Source organism: Meleagris gallopavo, chromosome 5 (assembly GCF_905368555.1).
Source record: "Meleagris gallopavo chromosome 5, MGAL_WU_HG_1.1, whole genome shotgun sequence".
NCBI lineage: Eukaryota > Metazoa > Chordata > Aves > Galliformes > Phasianidae > Meleagris > Meleagris gallopavo.
In genome coordinates this window covers 5,907,897-5,929,238 of record NC_139408.1, presented here as the reverse complement: position 1 = coordinate 5,929,238, position 21,342 = coordinate 5,907,897, and the positions used below count along the sequence as shown (strand labels likewise).

At 49.5% G+C, this 21,342-nt stretch overlaps 1 protein-coding gene across 4 annotated transcripts; it reads left to right on the top strand.

Moving 5' to 3' along the window:
* Window positions 1–11: 11 nt before the first annotated feature.
* On the top strand, window positions 12–21,272 carry NUP160 (nucleoporin 160). 4 transcript variants are annotated; one of them, XM_085225988.1, is made up of 36 exons: window positions 13–268; window positions 772–982; window positions 1,268–1,490; window positions 1,696–1,774; window positions 2,404–2,518; window positions 3,005–3,163; window positions 4,040–4,117; window positions 4,302–4,399; window positions 5,042–5,126; window positions 5,595–5,663; window positions 5,960–6,043; window positions 6,452–6,622; window positions 6,731–6,830; window positions 7,440–7,550; window positions 8,489–8,654; window positions 9,201–9,316; window positions 9,417–9,577; window positions 10,641–10,774; window positions 11,079–11,149; window positions 12,500–12,659; window positions 13,200–13,269; window positions 15,388–15,486; window positions 15,756–15,875; window positions 16,599–16,694; window positions 16,805–16,899; window positions 17,601–17,697; window positions 17,775–17,880; window positions 17,962–18,122; window positions 18,609–18,669; window positions 19,397–19,507; window positions 19,639–19,762; window positions 19,839–19,940; window positions 20,180–20,321; window positions 20,501–20,626; window positions 20,726–20,830; window positions 20,916–21,272. In XM_085225988.1, exons 1-36 carry the CDS (start codon window positions 66–68, stop codon window positions 21,000–21,002), a joined length of 4,296 nt encoding a protein of 1,431 aa, XP_085082114.1. In that variant the 5' UTR covers window positions 13–65; the 3' UTR covers window positions 21,003–21,272. The 4 variants fall into 4 exon arrangements, with proteins under 4 accessions (XP_085082118.1, XP_085082114.1, XP_085082115.1 ...); XM_085225989.1 differs by lacking the exon at window positions 7,440–7,550; XM_085225991.1 differs by lacking the exons at window positions 10,641–10,774; window positions 11,079–11,149; window positions 12,500–12,659; window positions 13,200–13,269.
* Window positions 21,273–21,342: the final 70 nt, after the last annotated feature.

Sequence of the window (21,342 nt, the reverse complement as noted above, 5' to 3'; positions counted from 1 at the left end):
GCACCGCCTCCTCCCCGCCCGCCATTTCCCGTGCTGCCCCGCGCGGGCGGGAAGGTGCCGACAAGATGGCTGCGGGGCTGGCGGAGCGCAGCTACATGGAGCTGGGCCCGGCGCCTCGCGCCCCGCCCCGGCGGCTCCGTGAGGTATCCTTCAGCCCGCCGGGCACCGCCCCCGTCCCCGCCGGGCGTTATGGGGACAGCGCTGGGGGGTTCTGTTACCGGGAGTGCGCGCAGCTGGGGGCGGCCACGCGGAACCGCTGCGTGAGGTGGTGAGTGAGGGCGGGCGGGGCTGTGAGGGGAAGGGGTGGGGGGAAGGAACGGTGGGCTGTGAAGGCGTGGGAGGAGGGTTTGGGGCAAGGAGGGGCTGTGAGGGGGTGGGTTTTGGAGTAGGGATGGTCTGATGAAGAGGAAGGGAGGTGGGTTTGGGGCTGGGGGGTGCATGAAGGGGCTGTGGAGTGATGGGGGTGGGTTTGGAGGCAGGTAGGGATGGAAGGTGGGGTTGTGAGGGTTGAGGATGTGTTTGGGAGCAGGTAGGGAGGGAAGGGGGGGTTGTGGTAGGTGGGGGTTGAATTGGAGCAGGCAGGGAAAGAAGGAAGGATTTTATTATAGAAGGGATGAATTTTGGAGCAGGCAGGGATAGAGGGGGCTGAAGGGATGGGGTTGGGTGTGGGGCAGGCAGAGATGGCTTTGCCTGCCTGAAGCCCTTGCTTTCTGTCCCTGCATGCCCCCAAGTTGTTGTCCCTTGTGTCTCACACTTCCCTTTTTCTCCCAGGACAACATCAGGGGACACGCTCGAGCTGGTGGAGGAATCACTGGACACAGAGCTGCTGAACAATGCTGTGCGTTTGCGCATCCAGGGCTGCCCACTGCTGCCAGGTGGTGTGCACCTGTGTGAGGTGCAGAACCATCTGGTGCTGCTGCTGGTTACCGTGCAGAGCGTGCACCGCGTCCTGCTTCCCCACCCAGCCCATGCCTACCGTGGGGTGAGTGACAGAGAGGGGTTTATGAGGGGCTTAAAGCCTGTCCTTGTGGTCATTGGTTTCTCTGGAGGCACTGCTGTATGTGAGCAGGGAGAACTCTGCTGGAAAATGAGATTTAAAGCCTACATCTCTTGGAGAGAGGCAAAAGCAACTGGCAGAATGAGAGTTTTTACTGAAAGGAAAAACTCTTTTCATGACATAGCAGTGTTGCTCCATAGGTATTGAATTATTTCCTCCATGGCTTGTGTATGTGCTTGAGCCTTGTTCTCTTTGCTTTGCCTCTTTCAGGATCTGATAACAGAGAGCCAAATGCAGTCCATATTTACAGACATTGGCAAAATCAACTTCAGAGATCCATCCAGCTACTACCTGATTCCCAGTGTGCCGGGCTTGGCAGCCAATTCAGTGACCTCAGCAGCTTGGCTGAGCAGTGATGGGGAGGCTCTTTTTGCTCTGCCCTCTGCAGCAGGAGGCATCTTTGTTATTAAGCTACCTCCTCATGATGTACCTGGTAAGGCTGCATCCTTGCACCTGCTTCTGTGCAACACAGGATCCTCTCTTTTGGTTCTGGATCTCGATGGGTTTGGGTTTTGTCATGTGCATCTTATGGCCTTGCTGCACACGCAGCGTCTCTTCTGCATCAGCCTCCCTGCTGGCAGCAGATGTTTCATTAACAAGCACTGAGTGTTTTTCTTGTGTTGCCTTTATTTTGCAAGGAGTTGTTTCAGTTGTGGAATTGAAACAGAGCTCGGTGGTGCAGCGCTTCCTCACTGGTTGGATGCCAACAGCCATCAGGTTGGTGTTTGGGGACAAACACAGGGAGCTCACTTTGTTTTATGATTCCCTCACACAGGAGGAGGCGGTGTTTCTAGTTAACGTCCAGTGTGGGCAAATCAGCATCTGCAGATGTGGTCTGAAAAGTTAACTGGGTCACAGGCCCTGTCACAGTGAGATGGATTAGTTCATCTTAATGGGGTCCTGCTGATCCCATGCGTTGCTATTCGTGAGTGCGTTACGTCGAGTAATTGGCCTCTGAGGATTTGCCCAGGATGTGGCTCGCAGCCAGGGCAGATTAAGGATTACAACAGTTGTATGTTCTTGTCCTTGTTCCAAAATGTCAGACTCCTTTCTGACCAGCAGAGGTTATGTGCAGATGACACAGGCGGAGGCAGCTTGTTTGGAGACTGTAGTCTTATGGCAGCCTAAAGCCCTGTTAAATGCTGGGAAACGTGAGCAAGCCTGCAGCACCCTGAGTGAGTTGGATCACCAGGGGTGCATTGCTTGAGGCCAGGCACCTCTCTTTTCCCACCTCAGTCCTTCATCTCTGTGCGTGGGTAAAAATCACAAGAGAAATCGGGTGTCTTGAACCTGTGTGCCACCCTTGGCTTTCTTTTAACTCACTGCGGTAATGTCTGTACTTTCAGAGGTGATGGTGGCCCATCAGATGTGCCCATCAGCCTCGCAGTTCACTGCCTGGACCACGATGCCTTTCTCTTTGCACTCTGCCAGGACCACAAGCTTAGGATGTGGTCCTACAAGGTGAGGCATGTGTTCAGGGCAGCAGCGTGGATGCAGGTGTAGTTTAATAGGTGGCATTGGGTTGTTTCCAAAGTTAATCAGGCAAGTGGAAGCACCTCAGGGGATGAGGTAGCGCCTGAAATGGGTGTTCTGCTGCTTGAGTGGCAATGTAGCATGAGTCTTTGTCAACAAGAAGTTAATAAAAGCCTCTGCTTGCTGCGTGCCGCTTGTTCCAGAGCCAATCAACCAGCACAGGCGCGTTCACGGCTTGGCTGTGCTGGAATGCATGTCTGCTATTGGTGGGAGGGGAAGCTTTATGTGCTGGCTGAGGGAGCACAGATGAGCTGGGGGTGCTAAACTGCAACCAGAATGCTTACAGTGCATTTATGGATGCTTTGCTGATATCCTGGAGGGAAGGGTTTGGCCATTCTGCCCCTTGGAAAGAACTGAAGGCAGCTTTGCTGTCCTATTTATTTCTCACGATGCTTTCCTGTATTTCCTGTGCAGGATCAAATGTGCCTGATGGTTGCAGACCTCCTGGAGTTCGTGCCGGTCAGCAGGGACCTGCGGCTCTCAGCTGGCACCGGCCACCGCTTGCGCCTGGCCTTCTCGCAGTCCCTGGGGCTCTACCTCGGCGTGTACATGCATGCACCCAAGCGAGGGCAGGTAGGGAGCAGCAGGGCTGCCTTGCTATAAGCACGTTTTTCTTGGCCCGTGCAGAAAATACATTGTTCCTCCTTGGAGCTGAGTATGCCTAAGTTTGCCCTTACAGAGGGAGAAGGCAGTGCTTTGAGTAAACAGGTTTGTCCTCAGTACCATAGGACATGTGTCCTTGCCTTGGGAGGAGAGTTCTCTGTGTGATTAAGCCAAGTGCAGATCCACTCATTCGCGGTCTGTTCTGATAGTACATACGTGCCATGGGAATGGTCTGAAAGGAGCCATAAATGTGGAAACACTGAGTGTGTTTATGTTGGGCTCCTGGGAACATGCAAGTGCATTACAGTGCACTGCGAAATATTAGTTTCTGTAGAACTCCCATGTTGTGTGGTAAATGATAAATCCAGCAGGAGGAGACTGACAGCACAGGACAGCCTCATCTCTTGCACGGCTTCTCCTTGCAGTTCTCCAGGGGATTCAAGCTCTGAGTAGAAGCACACACTGTGGTTTCTGCTTTTTCTCCAGTGCTAGCTTTCTTGTATAAGGACAAACAGAACTTTGTTCACAGTAGCTTGCCTGAGGATTCCAGTCTTTTCCATCTCTGCTTACCTGCATTGTGTTGTCACTTGCAGGAACCAGCAGTGTTGTTGTTTTTCTGGTATTCAGTCTTTCAGAAGACTTCAAGTCCAGGCAGGGATCAGGCTGTCCTGCTGACAAGGCTGGCTGGAGTCTGGAATGCTGGCTCAGTCCAGTCTCTGCTGCCCTTGGCCAGGCAGCTGCCACACCAAGGGCCTGTGAATGGTGGCAGGGAGCAAGGAGAGGCTTCCCTGCAGCACACAGATTGGTGTTTCTCTTTAGCAAATGACTTACAGGATGTGTTGGTAGTTCTGTGTCTTCCAGCTGGTGAGCACTGAGAGCAACCGCTACAGCCTTGACCACATATCCTCGCTGTTCTCCTCCCAGGTGAGTGCCAGGGCAGGTCCTTCCAAAATAAGAAGGGAGCGTTCCCTGCTGGATTTGACTCTTAGCCAAGAATTCTCTCCAGAATATGGGTAAATTGCACAAGGGAGATTTTGGCTGTTATTAACCACACAAGTCTCTGCTGTGCTCGCATTTCTGATAAAGTCAATCTGTGACCTTCCTCCAGGAGACTCTCATTGACTTTGCCTTAACCTCGGCTGAGATCTGGGCACTGTGGCATAATGAAGAGAACCAAACCATCGTGAAGTACATCAACTTTGAGCAGTGAGTTTCTGCCCTGAGTTACTGGTGGGGAGAACTGCCAGATGCTGCTCTGCTCATTGAACGCTCTTATCCAGCACCTCTTGCTGTCATAGTGTTCATGTCGTGCACAGCTGTGTCTTACTGCAGTGCAGATCATATGGATACTTTTTTAGTTGTTGTTCTGCTGTATAATGCTACAGCTCAGCTGCAGGAATGTGAAAAATGTAAGAAGCCAAGCAGTAGGCTTGCTGTGAGGGAGGGCTGCACTTCACCAACAGTTCCTCCAAAGCAGATCTGGCTACTCTTTTCCAAGTATGATCATGTTTTGAGATGTGCAGTGACATGAAAGCGTTGCCCTTATTTCTGTAAAGCTAAGAGAGTCGTCCTGGCGCGTAACCAGGCAGGAAGTTAAATGCTGGATAAAAAAATGCTGAGCATTCAGGTTAGCTGGGGGTTGGGGATAGCAGTACAAAGCACTGCTGGTTCAATCTGTTGTTTGTCACCAGTCAAAGCCCTGTCACCAAACCCGAGGGGCCATGGTGGCTGTCAGTCTGTCAGCTGGTGCAAGTGACAGGTTGGGTTCAGGTGATAGCTTCTGGGGGTGTTGCAATGCAAAACTGATTGTTCTTTTGTTGTTGTTGTTTATTTGTTTAATTATTCCAGAAACGTGGCGGGACAGTGGAACCAGGTCTTCATGCAGCCACTGCCTGAAGAGGAGGTGACAGTTCGACATGACCAGGACCCCAGGGTAGGCTGACTAGAAAAGCAACAAGAACTAATAAAGCTTCTCTACCCCAAGGAAAATGTTAAGGCTGCTCAAGTGTACAATTTGTTTTGCAACACTTCTTAAAATTGCTCCATATTAACGGAGATGAGCCTAGGGCTCTTATCACAGCATTAAAGCACTAAGCCTAGTTACAAAGCCTGAATTTGAGGGAAGGGGAGAATTTCAAGTCAGTCCAGAGCAAGCCTTGAGACAAAATGTATGAATAAAGAAGGTCTGGAGTGTGTGGGGAGTCATATTCAGCTGTGGGAGCTGCAAAGGGTGGGAAAGAAGAGAGGTTGGAGCAGAGTGTGAGCATAAACTGAAGCTGAAAAGAAATACACATCAAGGGGTTTAGTTTGAGAACAGGAGCTAGTAGCAGCAGCAGTGTTTTAAATATTGTCCTCCCAATACACATTGTTTCTGTAAATTGCCATCTTGTTCTCTTCACAGGAAACCTACTTGGAATACCTCTTCATGCCTGGCCACTTCTCAAATGCAGCCATCCAGAAGGCTTTGCAGGTTAGTGGGAGAGCGTTTGGTGCTCTCTCTGTTCACCTTCTTCCTCGCAGCTCACATGTGAGGCAGCAGGGTTCCTTGGCTGGCATCAATTTGCTCTTAGCCTACAGGCCTGTCGGGATCACTGGAGGAAGCTAGGAAGAGTGAAGCTGGCTAAAGCACTTAGCACCCAGCCCTGTTTTTTCACAGTTTCACCCCACAAATCAATGGATAATGTGTTGTGATTGTTGTGCGTGGCTGAATGCCTCCCCAAGACAGCTCTCTTGGTTTAAAGAAAGGCTTGCTGTCTTGCTTTTCAGATCTTTTCTCAAGGAACTGAACAGTACATGGACCTGACGTGGGATGAGTTAAAAAAAGAGGTTACCTTAGCTGTGGAAAATGAGGTAGGATTTCCTTTTCCCTGTGATGTTTTGTTCTTGCATCCATTTTTACGTAGTGTTGTGGTGGTCCAGTGAAGTTGGTTAAATGCAACATGACCCTGAGCTATGTTTTATCCTTTGTCTTCCTGGAGGAGTTACGTAAGCTCTCTTTTTGGTTCTGAGGAAATAAAATCTTCACCTTTCCTGCCTGTTTTTTCATTCCCCATTCTTTTTTGTGTCTCGTGGGGAGAAAATGTTAGCAACAAATAAATTTTGCCTGTAGGATGGTAGGGAAGGGAGCTTCAAGTGGTCTTCATTAAGTCTTTAACTGTGTAATTGTGTGATGCTGATCAGGAGGGACAAAACATCAGTCCAGATGCTAGTTTTTCATTCCCTTCCTGTTCCCATCTGAAGTTGTTTTTGTCCTGCTAGTTCCAGGGCAGCGTGACAGAATACGAGTGTTCTCTGGAGGAGTTCTGTCAGCTGCAGGTGGATTTCTGGTCCAAGTTCTGCGGCTGCTGCCTTCAGTACCAGGAAGTGCTCTCGCGGCCCCTGGCCCTGCTCTTGAACCCCTACACCAACATGGTGTGCCTGCTGAAGAAGGTGAGGCTGAGCAGCAGTGCTCTGGGCACTTTAGCAATTGGCCTGCATGTTTTCATGCCCTTTTGACTGGAGGAACTCCAAAAGAATTGTTTTGCTTTGCCTTTCTAGGGGTCCATGTCCTTCCTTGTGCCCTGCTCCTTGGTGGATCATCTCTATCTCCTCTCTAATGAGCATCTGCTGGCTGAGGATGATGCTGTCATCTTTGATGGTGAGGAGATGCGGAGCTCTTCCATTATTGGAGGCTGAAATGCTGCCTTCTGGGAAAGACTGCAGCAGAGGAATGCAGGAGTTTCTGTAGTTGGCCTCTGAAGTGCTCCTGACTGTAATTCTCTGCACACAGTTTTCCTGTTTTGCCATCTGTTGGCAACTGTGTATTGGGAAATCTATCACAAGCCCTAGATTAGGAATTAAAAAGTGGCGTCAGGGTTGTAAATCTGCCAAACATCATTTCAGGAAATTTTAAAAGGAAGAGTCCTAGATTTCAGGCTTTGTGACAGGCATCCACAGTGGTGTGATCCTTTGCCTTGTGGCATTCCGAACTCTTGAGTACACACACTAGTGCGTTCTTCACACCCGCTTTATGGGTTAGATCTGCTGCACTGGTGCTTGACAGTGTGCTGCTGGGGCTCAGAAGCTTGTGTTTCTGTGCCCTGCTTTGTTTGATCAGTCTCTAGCAGCTACCAGATGAATGCAAGTTCAAGCCAGGAGGGCAATTGCGTCAGAAATACTTCATAATTTTGTATCATACCAGCTGGTGACCCTGTACGTAGGGATCTTATGGGTGACACCCTGGTGTGAACCCCTTTTAACTTTGCAGAACTCACCAAGAGCTGTAGGACCTTCTCTGACTCATTGCAAGCCATTCTGCTTCATAAAATTCCCCAGTCTCTGTGCTGCTGGTGGAGTAAACTCCTTGAAGAAGTGACAGGTGAGAAAGAAACCTGTAGTTCTCCAAGCACTCTGGCATCTGAGACTGTTAGCTTAGTTTTCAGTGCAGTATTTTCATGTAGGCTGTGGAAAGGGACTGAGCAGCTTGTCTCCAGGAATTAAATAGTGGAGAGAGCAAAGCTTGTCATGAATATCATCACCACAGTGCGCTCTGTGCTTTGCTGGTATTGGAAGAAGAAAAGCAATGGAAAATGTTACTTAAGTTCTACTTTCGTGCTTGAATGATTTTTTTTTTTTTAAGTTATTATTATTTTGGGGGTTATTTTTAATCATCCTCCACTTGAGCTATTTCTGGCTCCAGTAGAAGGGAAGCTGGAGGCCTGGTCTGGTTTGGAGGGGCTGACGTTGCCTGCTCCCTCTGGTTCAAACTTCTCAAAAAAAAGTTACTTGTGACTTATGTTTAAAAAATACATACACGAGGGACTGTGTTGGAAAAAAGGGATTTATTCTATAAACCCTTGACCTTTAGGTCAATTTTCAGATAATTTCTAAGAATGTGAAAATCATCTTGGCTGCAAAAGAGGGCTGCAAATGGGGAACTGCTGCAGCAGGAGTGGCAGCTCCTTGGGAGATCCAATGGAGCTTGGCTGTACGAGCCCTCTGCTTTGTGTTTCTTTGCTCTTTGCTAAGCGTTTCCTTTCAACCTGTAGCTGGAGAAAATGCTTTAGAGGGAATTTGATGGTTAATTGTTGTTAATTTTTTTTCCCCCCAAATAAAGAAGTCGAAATCTTTCCTTTGTCAACTGCCACATTTTATTCAGTCTCATTAGCAGGGCAGAGTCAGTTTGACATCCATGCCTGAGACCAATCTGCTGCTAATGCTTTACTGGTGGTGTTCTGGACTAATTGGTTTTTAGTGGTCATCCCACCTTCCTGTTGAAATCTCTTGTAAATATACAGTTAGATTCTTTCATTGCAGATTTGGAGATGTCTCGTGATGTTGTCTGTCTTGTCCAGTGCCTTCGACTGATCGGAGAATCAATTTCTGCGGAAATAGCATTCATTATGGAAATGGCTTGCTCCCGCCTCCAGCCTCCAGAAAAGGCTGCAGAGCAGATCCTGGAGGACTTAATAGCTAATGACACGTAAGGAGAAGCATTCCTGCAGGCAGGGATGGCTGAGCAAGGATTGCCTGGAGCATTCCTCTCTCACTGGGAGATGTATGGGTTCTCTCTGTGCTGCCAGAGGGAGATGGTGGGCATGGGTATTGGTCCTGTTAGAAAGCATTTCCACCTCAGCCCCCTTTGCTGTTGCCTTGGGCTCTCCTGGGCAGAAATTTATGCAATGCTGAGATGAGACAGGGTGGAAGAGGAACAAGTTTTTATTAGCTGATTGTGCAGGCAGACTTATTAGAGGTCAGAGCCATGGTCGAGCCGTGCGGTTACACGCTAACCTCCTCCAGTCACTCCATGTGGGATGCCAGCTATCTGACTGCCATTTCCTACTGCCCTGGGGGAGCAGAATAAATAGCCCAGATTCTGCAGGCTCTGTAATAAAACTGTGAGCCAGAAGAGGATTCCCTTCAAAAACATCCAAGCTGATTGGATGCTTCCAGAGAGGATCTGTAAGGGTGATGAGGGAGCCCTCTTCATTTTAAACCTCATCTTTTCTTTTTTTTTTTTTTTTAACAGGGAAAATGTGATGGAGGATATACACAGCAAACTGCAGGAGATCAGAAACCCTATCCATGCCATTGGAGTGCTCATCCGAGAAATGGACTACGAGACTGACACTGACATGGAAAGAGGTAAAAACTCTACAGCAGTACTTTGGGCTGAGAAAGCGGCCACTCAGCCAGTGTTTCTGTTGGGTTGGTTCCTCCCCTTATCTCCATGATTTTCTTTCAGCTCACCCTCTAAATATGCGTATGAACCTCACCCAGCTCTATGGCAGCAGTACAGCCGTCAGTGTGGTGTGCTGGGGGGTTTGTAAGATTGCCACGATCCGTTTCCAGATCTGTCGGGACCTGCTGATTCTCCAACAGCTATTGCTGCGGCTTGGCGATCCTGTGAGTACAGCCCTTCAAGCTACCGAGCACACCCTTTGAACTTCTGGATCTGGGTTGCCTGGTGCCAGACTGCAAGCTGCTTCTCTTCCCACAAAATACTGGCAACTGTTGGAACTAGCCCGAGGCTTGGGCAAGCCCTGTTCTCTCTTGTCTTTTGTCGTCCCGAGTGAAGCAGCCGTGCGCCACTCATACCCAAATTCCCTGTTTCCATGCTGCACATCCAGGAAGCAAAACTCTGAGGGAGGAGAGCATCGTTTCCAGCCCTCCATCCAAATCAGGGCTGCCTGAGCACACACAGCTCTCCCATCTAGTCCCCGTCCCTCCCACAGCACAGCTGACAATCGTAGCCTTGTTATCCAGCAACGCAGCACACAGCTCTTCTGCCTCACAGCAGCAGCATTTACCCAGAGGCCGTGGTTTTGCTTTCCGTGCGAGGCCGTTCCAGCCAGTGCCAGCAGCTGCCACGATGGCAGCTGTGTTTATAGGGTAGCCCAGGCAAGGCTGATTTTGCTGGCAGGGAGGGCTGAGCAAGCAATGGTGCTGGTGATATGAGGGGAGCAAGCCCCCAGGGCAAAGGGGGCATTTATTTAGACCAGTGTTATTTCCTTGGAGATGCTGCTGCAGTCATTCAGTGAAAAGAAATCCCCTTCTCTTCTTGGATAAGCTTGTTCTGGTGACATTTAAAGCATGTTGCAAGGTGCCCTTCTGGAGCCAGGCATGTGATGTGGTCAGAAGCTGCCATTTTGCCACGTTGAAATGCTTGTTCTTCACAAGCATGGATTGCTGTTCTTCCTGTATAGCTGTCTGTATAGCTTCCTGTATAGTGTCGTCCTTGGCTAGAGCAGAAGGGATGCAGTTCCTGGATGTGGCCACAGCAAAACTGTGATCTCACTCTGTGTTTCGTTGCAGCAGTGCCAAGCACCTTGGTTCATACATCACTCCACTTGTCATATTTTCCCCGTGGCATCTGGGCCTCCAGAATCCTTACTTCACCCCTTGGCACCGAGGGGCATGGGTTGTTGCTCAGCCTCTCAACATATCAGCCCATGTGCTTTGTTTGCAGATGGTTCTGGGAGGGGGGCAGCTGTTCCAATCTCAGCAGGACCTGCTGCACCGCACCTCCCCTCTGCTGCTCTCCTACTACCTGATCAGGTGGGCCAGCCAATGCCTGGCGTCGGACATCCCCTTCGACACCTTGTGAGTCCTTGCCTTGCCCTTTCTCTCTTTGCTGCTGCAAAATCGACCTCAAATCCCCTTTTCAGCAGTACATGATGGTGGTTACTGTGGGAGTATCACTCTCAGTTAGTTTGTGCTAGGGTGGTTTTTATCTTCAGTGTTTTGAGCTGACTCCTCACCTTGTGCTAAATCCGCCCTGCAGGGTCTTGATGTTCTGGGCACTGTTGCCTTCTTCAGCAGTAGGAGTGATTTGAGTTGAACAATGAGTACAATTAAAGCAGGAGGCGTTTTGTTGTCTCTTTGCTGATGGCTTTTTCTTCTCTAGGGAATCGAATCTGCAGCATCTCTCTGTGTTGGAGTTAGCAGACACTACTGTTCTAGCACCCCATAAGCTAGGTAAGATTTTTACAGTTTGCCATCTCTCGGTTTCTTCTTAAATAGAATTCTTAAACACTTTTTTTCTGCCACCCAAGGGAAATGCTTAAGGCAGAGAGCCAACGGATGGTGTGTTTGAGCAGCCCTGCTTCGCTGTTCATGTTGTCCACTGAAAACAACAAAATATCTTGCAACATTTGAGTGAGTGTAGTCTGTCGTGTTAGGCCTGTCCTGCTCGTTGGCCTTTATCAAGCAGGAGCAGCAGCTTAGGGAAGGGATAGAATATGGAAAATGCTTCCTCCAGAATGTGCTTGTGCTTCCACGAATTTGCATTTCAGGTGTGAGTGCTCACAGCCAGTAGCTTAACTGGGAAATTGCAGCTGATAACCTGCTCACATTTTATGTCTTGCTACAATCTCCAGACAAAGTCATTATGCTTTCAGCTACCAGCTTCGGGGAAGAATCATAACGGGGGAGAACATGAAGCAACTTAATTAGAGGGATAGGTACCTTGAAATGGTTTCAGAGAGATGTGATGAGCAGGATAGGGAGGAGAATGTGCAGTCAGAGCCTGTGACTAATTTGTGTGGTGCTTCAGAGGGATCTGCAAAAAGAAGTGAGGAGGCAGCAGGCTGCAGGGAGTTTAGGAGGAGTTCTCTCCATTTGCTGACAGCCCTGCAGGGTTTGTGTTTTCTGTAACCGGGCTGCAATCTTTGGCGTTCAAACTCTCCATCGGTGTCTCAGTTTGGGAGCAGTTGCCTTTGACGTAAATGTCAGTGCCTGAAAGCAAAACTGAAAACATCCTTTGTGTGCTCGCCAGTGTTGTGGGTTATTGCTTGGCCTATTCATGAGGAAAGTCCTGTTTGGCCACTGTGCTTCAGGAAAAATATGTGAGACGTGGGGAAGATAGAAAGGAGGGGGCAGCTGGGAAAGAGGCGTTGAAAACAGTTAGCTCATGAGAGATCATGCTGCTTAGGGGACTGGAATGAGAAGGGAGGCATTTGGAGAGAGGCAGATAGCAAAATCAGCACTCCCTCAGCCCTGCCCTGCAAAACACTGGGGAAAGCTGCAGATAGATTGCGAATGGCACAGCTGGGGAGAGAGTACAGCCTTTTATTTGTGTTGTAATCGAGCTGCAGTTAATAAATGCTGCAGCGTGTGGGTTTCTGATCTCCTGTTGCTCCCTCTGATTTAACTAGGAGTTGAAAAAAATACTATACCCACAAGTCTGAGTGCTGAATGTCCTTGCTGTTTTGCTCTGGCTTTACCTGTGGTACTTGAGCTGATGAGCCCAGCATGGTAACTCAGCGTAGGAACCTGGGACATCTGTTGCAGGCCCTGTTTTCCATGCTTTCTTACCTTGTATTTCAGTATCCAGTCCTCAGACAATCGTGGAGCTCTTCTTTCAGGAAGTGGCCAGAAAACACATCGTCTCCCGACTCTTCCTGCAACCAAACACCTCTTTGGTTGAAACGAGTTTGAATTGGCCCCATCTCATTACCGCAGTAATGGCTGACTTTCTGCCCCTCCTGTATCCTTGGCTGTGAGCTGTGCTTTCTGTTGGGGCTGTAACAAGAGGGGGGGTTCTGTATAAAACAAAACATGTTGTGGCCCTGTCCTGAGACTGTCTCAGGAGAGCAGCTGGGACAGTGAGTTGGCCATCTCATTCCAAAAACTTCCTGCACCCGAATTTCAAAGTCAAGTCTCCTAAACAAGTGGCTGTTTTAAGCATTAATGGGATTTGTGGGTATTTTAAGATTTCATGGAGTCCATTCTATTGAGGTACACAGTGAAGGATTTGAGTTTTTGACTTTAAGCCCCTGAGCTCTGTCTGGCAGGTTTACTTGGCAAGGTGTGATTTGGAAGGGTAATGAGATTTGGGTAGTTGTGGATTAGATATGCTAATGGTTTTGGTCTAGTATGGATAAATCTTATTACAAAATAATGGTTTGTAGAAAGAGCAGCTTAATCTTCTGTCCTTCCCCCCACAAATGGAAGAAGAGCACATGCAGAGCTTTAGCCCAATGCTCTGAGCTCTCTGGACCAGACCTGTTCCTTAATTCCTGCTCAGATGGCCCAGCAATCCTGGGTTCCTCTTCCCAGAGTGCCTGATAGGGAGCTGCCAGTACACCCAGCTGCAGGTGAGTGCCTTGTTTGTTCTTGTTTTTGTTTTTTTTTTTTATACCTACAGTCCCTCCAGGATAACTATCTGCATGTCTTGAGCTTCTGCTTTCCTGTAGCTGCTGCCCTCTGAGGTCAAGCACAAAATGATCTTCCTACCTGTTCTGTTCCTATGTCTCCAATTTTTGGAGGTGATGGGCTAGAAGTTTGTCCTGGGAAGGAAGTGGTCTACAAGGAATAAACCTTGGAGGAGAATCAACTCAAACCTGCCTCTGTAATTGACTTCCATCTTGTATCTATCATCACCCTTTTAGTGGCCACCTCAGCCTCTGCTAAGAGAAGAGCTTTTTAGCTGAGTATATTGTACTTGGAAAATGCAGCAGAGTTCAGTGGTAGATTTGTTTAAGATACTCTTCTTACTTATTTCCTCTTGCATCTTTTTGCAAGAAAATTCAAGCACAAGTACTCAGGATCATGATGTGCCCTGCTAAAGAAGGAGCACAGTCTCGAGAGCAGGATGCTGTGGAACTTTTTTGGCTGTCACAGCAAGCCTCTAACCTCATCAACTGTTAGCTGCCCACAGGCAGCTGTGGTTCCATGGCAAGCACCTTGCCCACCACATTAGAGATGTAGCATAAATGCATTTTCAGGAAGCCTCACTCATTTCTTCAGTGTCCTTGCTAGTGAAGAGCAGTGTAAGAAACATCCATCTGTCTTCCCATCACCAACCGTGCTCTCCCGTGTCCTGTTACTGTTCTTCCTTTTGGGTGTCTCCACAGCTATGTGTCAGGGATTATTTCTTGTGCTGTAGAGGGTTTGGTGGTTGCAGCTGCGTGTGCTCTACTGAAGAGTGTGTGGTTTTTTTTTTTGTTTTTTTTTTTTGTCTGCATTACCATGTGATGCTCCTCGTTCCCTTACTGACCGTAGTCCTTGAGGCATTCAGGACTAGGCAGGATGCTATTAATGAGACGTTTTCTCCTGTGTTTAGCAGAACTCTTGTTCTCACAGTCCCCTCTACCTGGGGGCTGAATTGCTTTCTTTTGTGCTCATCGTGCTGCTAAGAAGAATGTCAAATCTGCAGCTCTTCTGAGCCAGGAAATGCCAGGACGGTTCAGGCAGCATCACTCTGCTTCTAGCATATGTGCACGTGTGGTGTGAGCATGCTTTGAATTTCCTCACATTGCTTTTGCCTTGCTTGTATCCTGCCTTGAGGAGCTACAAGAGACTTCCACTCTGCAGGAGTGGGCACTTCTCCTTGTTGCCTTCTGTCAGGCTCACTGATCCAAGCCAGTCACGTAAACTTGGATTAAGTGCACTGACCTCAGAGAGCTAACAACAGCTTTGACTGTGAGCATGCGTGCCGTGACCCAAATAGAGGTAGAGATGCAGGAAGCGCCCTGCAAGTTCCAGACGGGCATAGAGAAGGTCTGGTGACCAAAGTGCTGCCTGGAATGGATGCCAAAGCTCACCCCGGTGCTTATTGTGCGTGAATAAGTCTGGGGTGGGATTTATCTGTTGTAGGTGGCTAATCTGAGCAGGGAATTCAGGCTCAGAGCGTGTGTTATTACATGGCATTTCACAGAGCTGCACTTGCTGAGACTGGAATGGGACAGCAAAACCTGGGCTTTGCTGCCTACTCTTGGCTCCCCTGTGCCTTTCCCTGCTGCACCCCAGCAAGCTTAGCACAGCTCTGCTTCTCTGAGTGCAAAGAACAGCCGGCACTCTCCCAGCTATTGAGTCTTCATCATGTCTTCTAGCTCCCTCCTGATCGATGATGATGACATTTTTCAGTCTTTGTTATCTTGATGAAGCAGGCACAGGGCCGGGGTGAGTTACATTGCCCTGTGCTATGGCTTTTAGTTGTGATGTGTGCCTGTTGCAATCTGCCCTCCACCTACTGCCTGGCAGCTTGTAATCGGTCCTCTGGCTGCTCTCCCTCTCCTGCCCTGCTCCTACAGCAAGTTTGTAGCAGGCATTCTGCACAATTGTTTGGGATGCTGGGTGTGTTTCTTACAGATACTGGGGATATTTCAAGCAAGCCATAGAGAATGTCTCTCTGCACGCCAAGGGGATGTTGAAGTTGGGAAATGAACCTGCCAGAGGTGGTGATGAAAACTTCTCTTCTTCCTTTCCTCTAGGAGTACATTCGCCTGCTGCAGCCGTGGTGCCATGTGAACATGGGCTCCTGCTGCTTCATGATGGGCAGGTGCTACCTTGTCATGGGTGAGGGCCACAAGGTAAGGCACTGTGTTGTATTTGCTGCTAGAGCCTTGTTTCTGTTGTGTAGCTCAGGGAATATCAATCTGAGCTCTGCCTCTGGGCAGGGAGCAGGGATAGGGAGTGAGAGGGGACAGTGGGACCTGCTGTCAGGGTAGTTCTTATTGCAACTTGGGGCTAGCAGGACCCATAGAATGAAGCTGAAATGGGCGGCACTGTCTTCTCCAGTACAGCAGGCTGGGGCAGTCCCCAAAGGTACACCTGCAGCTGCTCTTTGCTGTGCTTCTAGGCTTTGGACTGCTTCTGCCAAGCTGCTTCCGAGGTAGGAAAAGAGGAATTCTTGGACAGGCTGATCCAGCCTGAGGAGGGTGAGATGGTCTCCACCCCACGTCTGCAGTACTACAGCAAGGTATGGCTCAGCTCACCCAGCGTGTGTGGCCCCCACCAGTGCAGAGCTGTTCCACATCAGCACTGTTTGTGGAGAGGCTCCCAGCTTTTGGGAAGGTGACTTCAGCTTTGAGAAACGCACTTTCTGGGGGAAATAGCAGCTTAGTTTTGGGGATAACCGTGAGGAGACTGACTACAGTGCAAAAGCTAGGTACTTTCCACCTCCTGGCTTCCTAACAGCAGGGGACTGTGAGATCCAGCTGCTGGAAGGGGGGGGCCAGGCATGTCCAGGCTAGAAGTAAGGGACGATTATTCAGCTTTGAGGCAATTTAAAATTAACGTCTTTAAATTGAGATAGAATCTTCTCACATAATGCTACAGTTCAGGCAGGCTGCAGGCTTGGACCTAGGCTCCTTGAAAGGGATTCTCTGCTGTTAAAGCCCAGGAAACGTGAGGATTGTCTAGTGCCTCTGGAGAGAGAACTTTTCTCTGTATCAAGCAGAGTGTTTGCTCAGGGACAGCATCGTTCACTTCTGTGTTGCAAGGGCTTCCTGTAGCCATGAAGCGTTCAGGAAACTCACACTTCTGTAGAGGTTGTTCATCCAGTAAGGCCTAGACCTGTTGTGCTGGATTTGATTCACACCTCTGCAACTTAACAAAATGCTTCTCTTTTTTTGCTCTAGCCACTTAAGATACAGTGGCCAAGTATCTTGACTGCTCATAAGGCTAGAGTTGTGACTTGCAGGTTCTGCGCTTGTTGGACATGGTTGGCTTACCGGAGCTGGTCATCCAGCTGGCTTCTCTGGCCATCATGGAATCAGTGGATGACTGGAGAACCCAGGTACAGGTTTCTTCTGCACCAGGATGCTTCTTCAGGGACCTTACACGGGAGTTGTTTCTTAGTTGCATAATTTGAAATGTGCTCTTCTGTGCTGTGTGGTGTGTTTTCAGGCTACCTTGAGGACTTGCATCTTCAAACACCACTTGGATTTAGGGCACAACAGTGATGCCTACGTCGCCTTAACGCAAAACCCAGATCCAAGCAGGTAGGTGATAGCTTTATCCCTTAAATACTCACTTATCTTGAAGCTCCTGCCTTTTCCAATTTTTGTGTTGGAGCAAAAGGAAGCTGGCACTGCAGGGTAGGACTGCTGCATTAAGAGGTTCTGTGTAAAGATGCCTTTAAAGAGGCGTACTTAATTTTTGTAAGAGTGGTTATAATTGGCAATATCATCTCCACAGTGAAAACTGAAAGAAAACACAGGGCCTTATTCAGGGAAAAAAACAGAAACAAAATGGCTGAAGAACTGCATGCAGCATTATGTTTGGGAGGGCTTTAGGAGTCTGATTAATTTAGTTTACTAAAGGAAAGAGGATTTTGTCTTGTGTACCCCCTTAAAATGAGCTGTGCAGAGGAAGCTTCACAGCAGCCGGGGAGAGTGCAGTGGGCAGGAGGGGCTAGAAACTGGAGTTGAGGTTTTCTGGAAAATGGAGCTGTGACTTAGTATGAGGGCCACTGAAAGCCTCACCAAACAGAGCTGGGGGAGGGAGGCTGCCATCCTGAGCAACGCAAGCAGTGCGGAGAGACGTTCTACTGATCTTTGTTGCCAGCACAGGAGAAACCCAAAGGGACCTCTTGGTTTGCAGCCAGTAAAACCTTTGGCTCTCATCCCAAAGCAGCATGTTGGTGGCTCAAAGCCTGCATCCCGGTGGTGGGTCAGCTCAGGGCTGTGCTTTCCCTCTGCAGGCAGCTGGATTGTCTGCGCCAGCTAGTGGTTGTGCTCTGTGAGCGCTCCCAGCTCCAGGACCTGGTAGAGTTCCCCTACGTCAATCTCCATAATGAGGTATTAATTAACCTGCTCTGGGAGGAGGAGGGGCCACAACTCCTTCAAAGATCATCTTTGACCTCTTTGCATCGCAGGTTGTGGGGATCATAGAGTCCCATGCTCGAGCAGTGGACTTGATGACCCACAATTACTACGAGCTGCTCTACGCTTTCCACATCTACCGCCACAACTACCGCAAGGGTGAGGTGTGGGATGGAGCGGCCCTGTCCTGTTCGTCTCATTCCAACAACAGCACAGCTTCACAGGCCCTTCTCTCCTCAGCTGGCACAGTGATGTTTGAGTACGGCATACGCCTGGGCCGCGAGGTGCGGACGCTCCGAGGGCTGCAGAAGCAGGGCAACTGTTTCCTTGCAGCTATTAACTGCTTACGGCTGATCCGACCTGAGTACGCCTGGATAGTGCAGCCAGCGTCCGGAGCTGTGGTAGGGGACCTGTGAGTTTGTCACCAGCCTTCTGCCCTGAGCTTTTGACTGTAGGGGTGTTTAGATCTGTGCTTGGGAGATTGCTTCTGAAATCCTTCCGAATGCAGCTCTATGAGAAACGTGGCTGTGATAGTGCAGAGAGTATTTGTAACCTGCAGGTTCCACAGGAAGGAAAGTAGCACCTCTTGATAAGTCAAATCTCGGGGTGACCAAACAGCTGAAATTCCAGTCCAGAGGAGAATTACAGAAACACAGTTTATATTTCTGATCTCTTTGTGGAGAGGAGGTGGCTGTAGCCTGAAAAGCCAACGTTGCACTGTTTGATATCCAGAGAGAAGGAAATGTAACCTGAACTGATAGGCAATTGCATGGCTCCTCATTCAAATCAAGGCATGAGAGGAGAGCTGAGGTCTGGAGTGTATTGTGCTTATTTGTTCTTCAGAAACCAGCTGGGCATCAACCTTTTTTGTATTTCTTTCCTGCAAGTACGAGCGGCCTGGAGCATCCCCAAAGAGAAGCCATGATGGGGAGTGTGCTGCAGTCCCCAGTAAGTGCCTGGTACTGACTTCTTCCCATCTCCTGTATTTCCACAGCTTTTCCCCTTGCCTTGTGGGAGCTCACCTATGGCAGGTTTATAATCTGGGGGTTGTAAGCACATGCTGCACTCCATTAGTGATAGCATCTCCTAGCTGCAGTGTGCTGCCATGTAGCACTTCCAGGATTTTGTGTTCCTACTCTTTCTGCAGTTAGATGTGTTTTTGCTTATGTGTTTGTGAAAATAAGTTGTAACAAAGCCTTTTTGAGGCAGTTCCTAGTTCTCTGAATTCTTGTTACTTGTGCGCTTGGGAGTCCAGTTGGTGTGGCTCATCTCTGCTGGTGTGGTTTCTGTTTTGTGTCTGCCAAAGCATGGGGAGGGACGGCATTTGGTTGGACTCATAATCCTCAGCATTACTCTAGAAAAGTTTCAGGTCAGATATTTTTAAAACAATTTTCAAATGAACTCCTTTGTAGCACATGCTGGGCAGGCAGAGCAGCAGCTGTTTCTAAACACAAGGTGACTCAGGAATTTGTGTTGCTGACAGATGAGGAGTGGAACGTTTGTGACAAGGAGATGTTCACACTTTAGGGCAGTAAAACCCAGTTCCTCCCGGTGCTTTCTGGTGTGAGCGCTCTGAGGATGTGGCAGAGGGTTGTAAATGCCATCTTGCCAAAGGAGATTTTTTCTGTTGTTCTTTTTTTAAATGCTGAGGTCCCTTTGCATCCATCTTTTACAGCAACACGTCAAATCGAAATCCTGGAACTGGAGGATTTGGAAAGGGAGTGTGTGCTGGCCCGGATCCGTCTGACTCTGGTGCAGCACGACTTGTCCACAGCCGCAGTGGCAGGTGAGGGGGGTGCAGAGGAGCCTCCTTGTGTCACCCACATGGTACTGCTGGAGCTTTGCCGATGGAACTGTGTGCAGCTGAGCCGAATAGCTATGGCTATGGAGGTGCTCACTTGGTTCTGCCTCCCACAGGCAATTCCACACCTGAGGAGACAGTTGCCCTCCTCATCCGTGCTGGCCTCTTTGACACCGCCATCACCCTGTGCCAAACGTTCAAGCTGCCACTGACACCTGTCTTTGAGGGGCTCACGTTCAAGTATGTAGCCAGCTCCTGCCTCAGCCACTGCTTGTGGCTCTCAAAGGCACGGTCTGCACTGCTTTCTGTCTTTCAGGTGCATCAAGCTCCAGCTGGGAGGGGAGGCAGCACAGGCAGAGGCTTGGGAATGGCTGGCGTCAAACCAGCTCTCAGCACTGGTTACCACCAAGGAGTCCAGGTAGATCTTCCTCTGTGAGGGAGAGGAACAGAGAGGCTTCTTTACCCCAAAGAATGGAGACTAAAGCCTTGTGGAAGGCCAGAGGCTCTTAAAATCCTGCACGGTGACTGCATTGAGGGCTTGAGGTAGCTGTAGAAGGCAGATATTGAGCAGCAGGACGGGTTCATGGAATGCCCCGTGGCACTGCAGGCATTCTCAGAGGATGCTGGCAGGGTGCTGAGAGAAATATTGCCTTGCAGTGCCACAGATGAAGCCTGGCGGCTGCTCTCATCTTATTTGGAGCGCTACCCGTCCCAGAACAGTCTGTACCATCGCTGCGTCATCAACAAGCTCTTGGCACATGGGATCCCCCTGCCCAACTGGCTCATTAACAGCTACAAGGTGAGAACAGGAACAGCCTCACTATGTAGCGTGCCTACTGTGCTGCTTTGGCCAAGAAAGCAGCCAGAGATCACTTCCTGAAGGAGGTGCAAGCTTTGTGTTACTTCTCAGCCCTGGGAATGTGTCTGGGGCTCTGTGCCTGTTCAGAGGCTCAGAAGGGGTTCCTGGGCTCTTTGCAGAAAGTGGATGCTGCTGAGCTGCTGCGTCTCTACCTGAACTACGATCTGCTGGAAGAGGCAGTGGATTTGGTCCTGGAGTATGTGGATGCTGTGCTGGGCAAGGGTCACCAATATTTTGGAATTGAGGTGAGCTGAACTGAATACTGGGCCTCTGCATGTGAATCCTGGTTGGAGCAGGAGAACAAAGTGAGGGCAGTGTGGCACAAAGGTTCTTCCTCCCTGCAGTTCCCGCTGTCAGCCACGGCCCCCATGGTCTGGCTGCCCTATACAGCCATCGACCAGCTGTTGCAGGCGCTGCGGGAGAGCTCTGCCAATCAGAACAATGTCCTGGTAGGTGCAGCCAATGGTGGGGTAGGTGGAAATAAAGTGGAAGGCTCTCACAGAGCAGCCTTACTCTTTCCTTCCTTCTGCCCAGCTCTACCAGAAGCTGCATGACAAGATGGAGGATTACCAGCAGAAGGTCAGCATGGCCACACGGGATCGCCTGTACCGGCGCAACTAGCATTGTCCCAGTACCCAGGGACAGCGAAATGATGGCAGCTGGGGTGCTATTTTTACTCCTTTTTCCCATTCTGGGGCTACTTTGGGATGCCACAGTGTCCATTTGGTGTATATCGCCATGGCTGTGCCCTCGGCAGAGGAGCAGGGGTGCGGTGCTGCCCTCGGGCTGCTCCTCTCTTACTCTCTGCACCATCCGTGGAAGCTCTCCGTGTTTCTTTTATTTATTGCTTATCGTTTTGGATGAACTTTAATAAAAGCCAAGTGTTGTTAAGGGCGGTGCGGGGACAGGCTCTACCTCGGCTTCCATACGCGCGGGGCGGGAATACCGCCCCCAGCGGCGT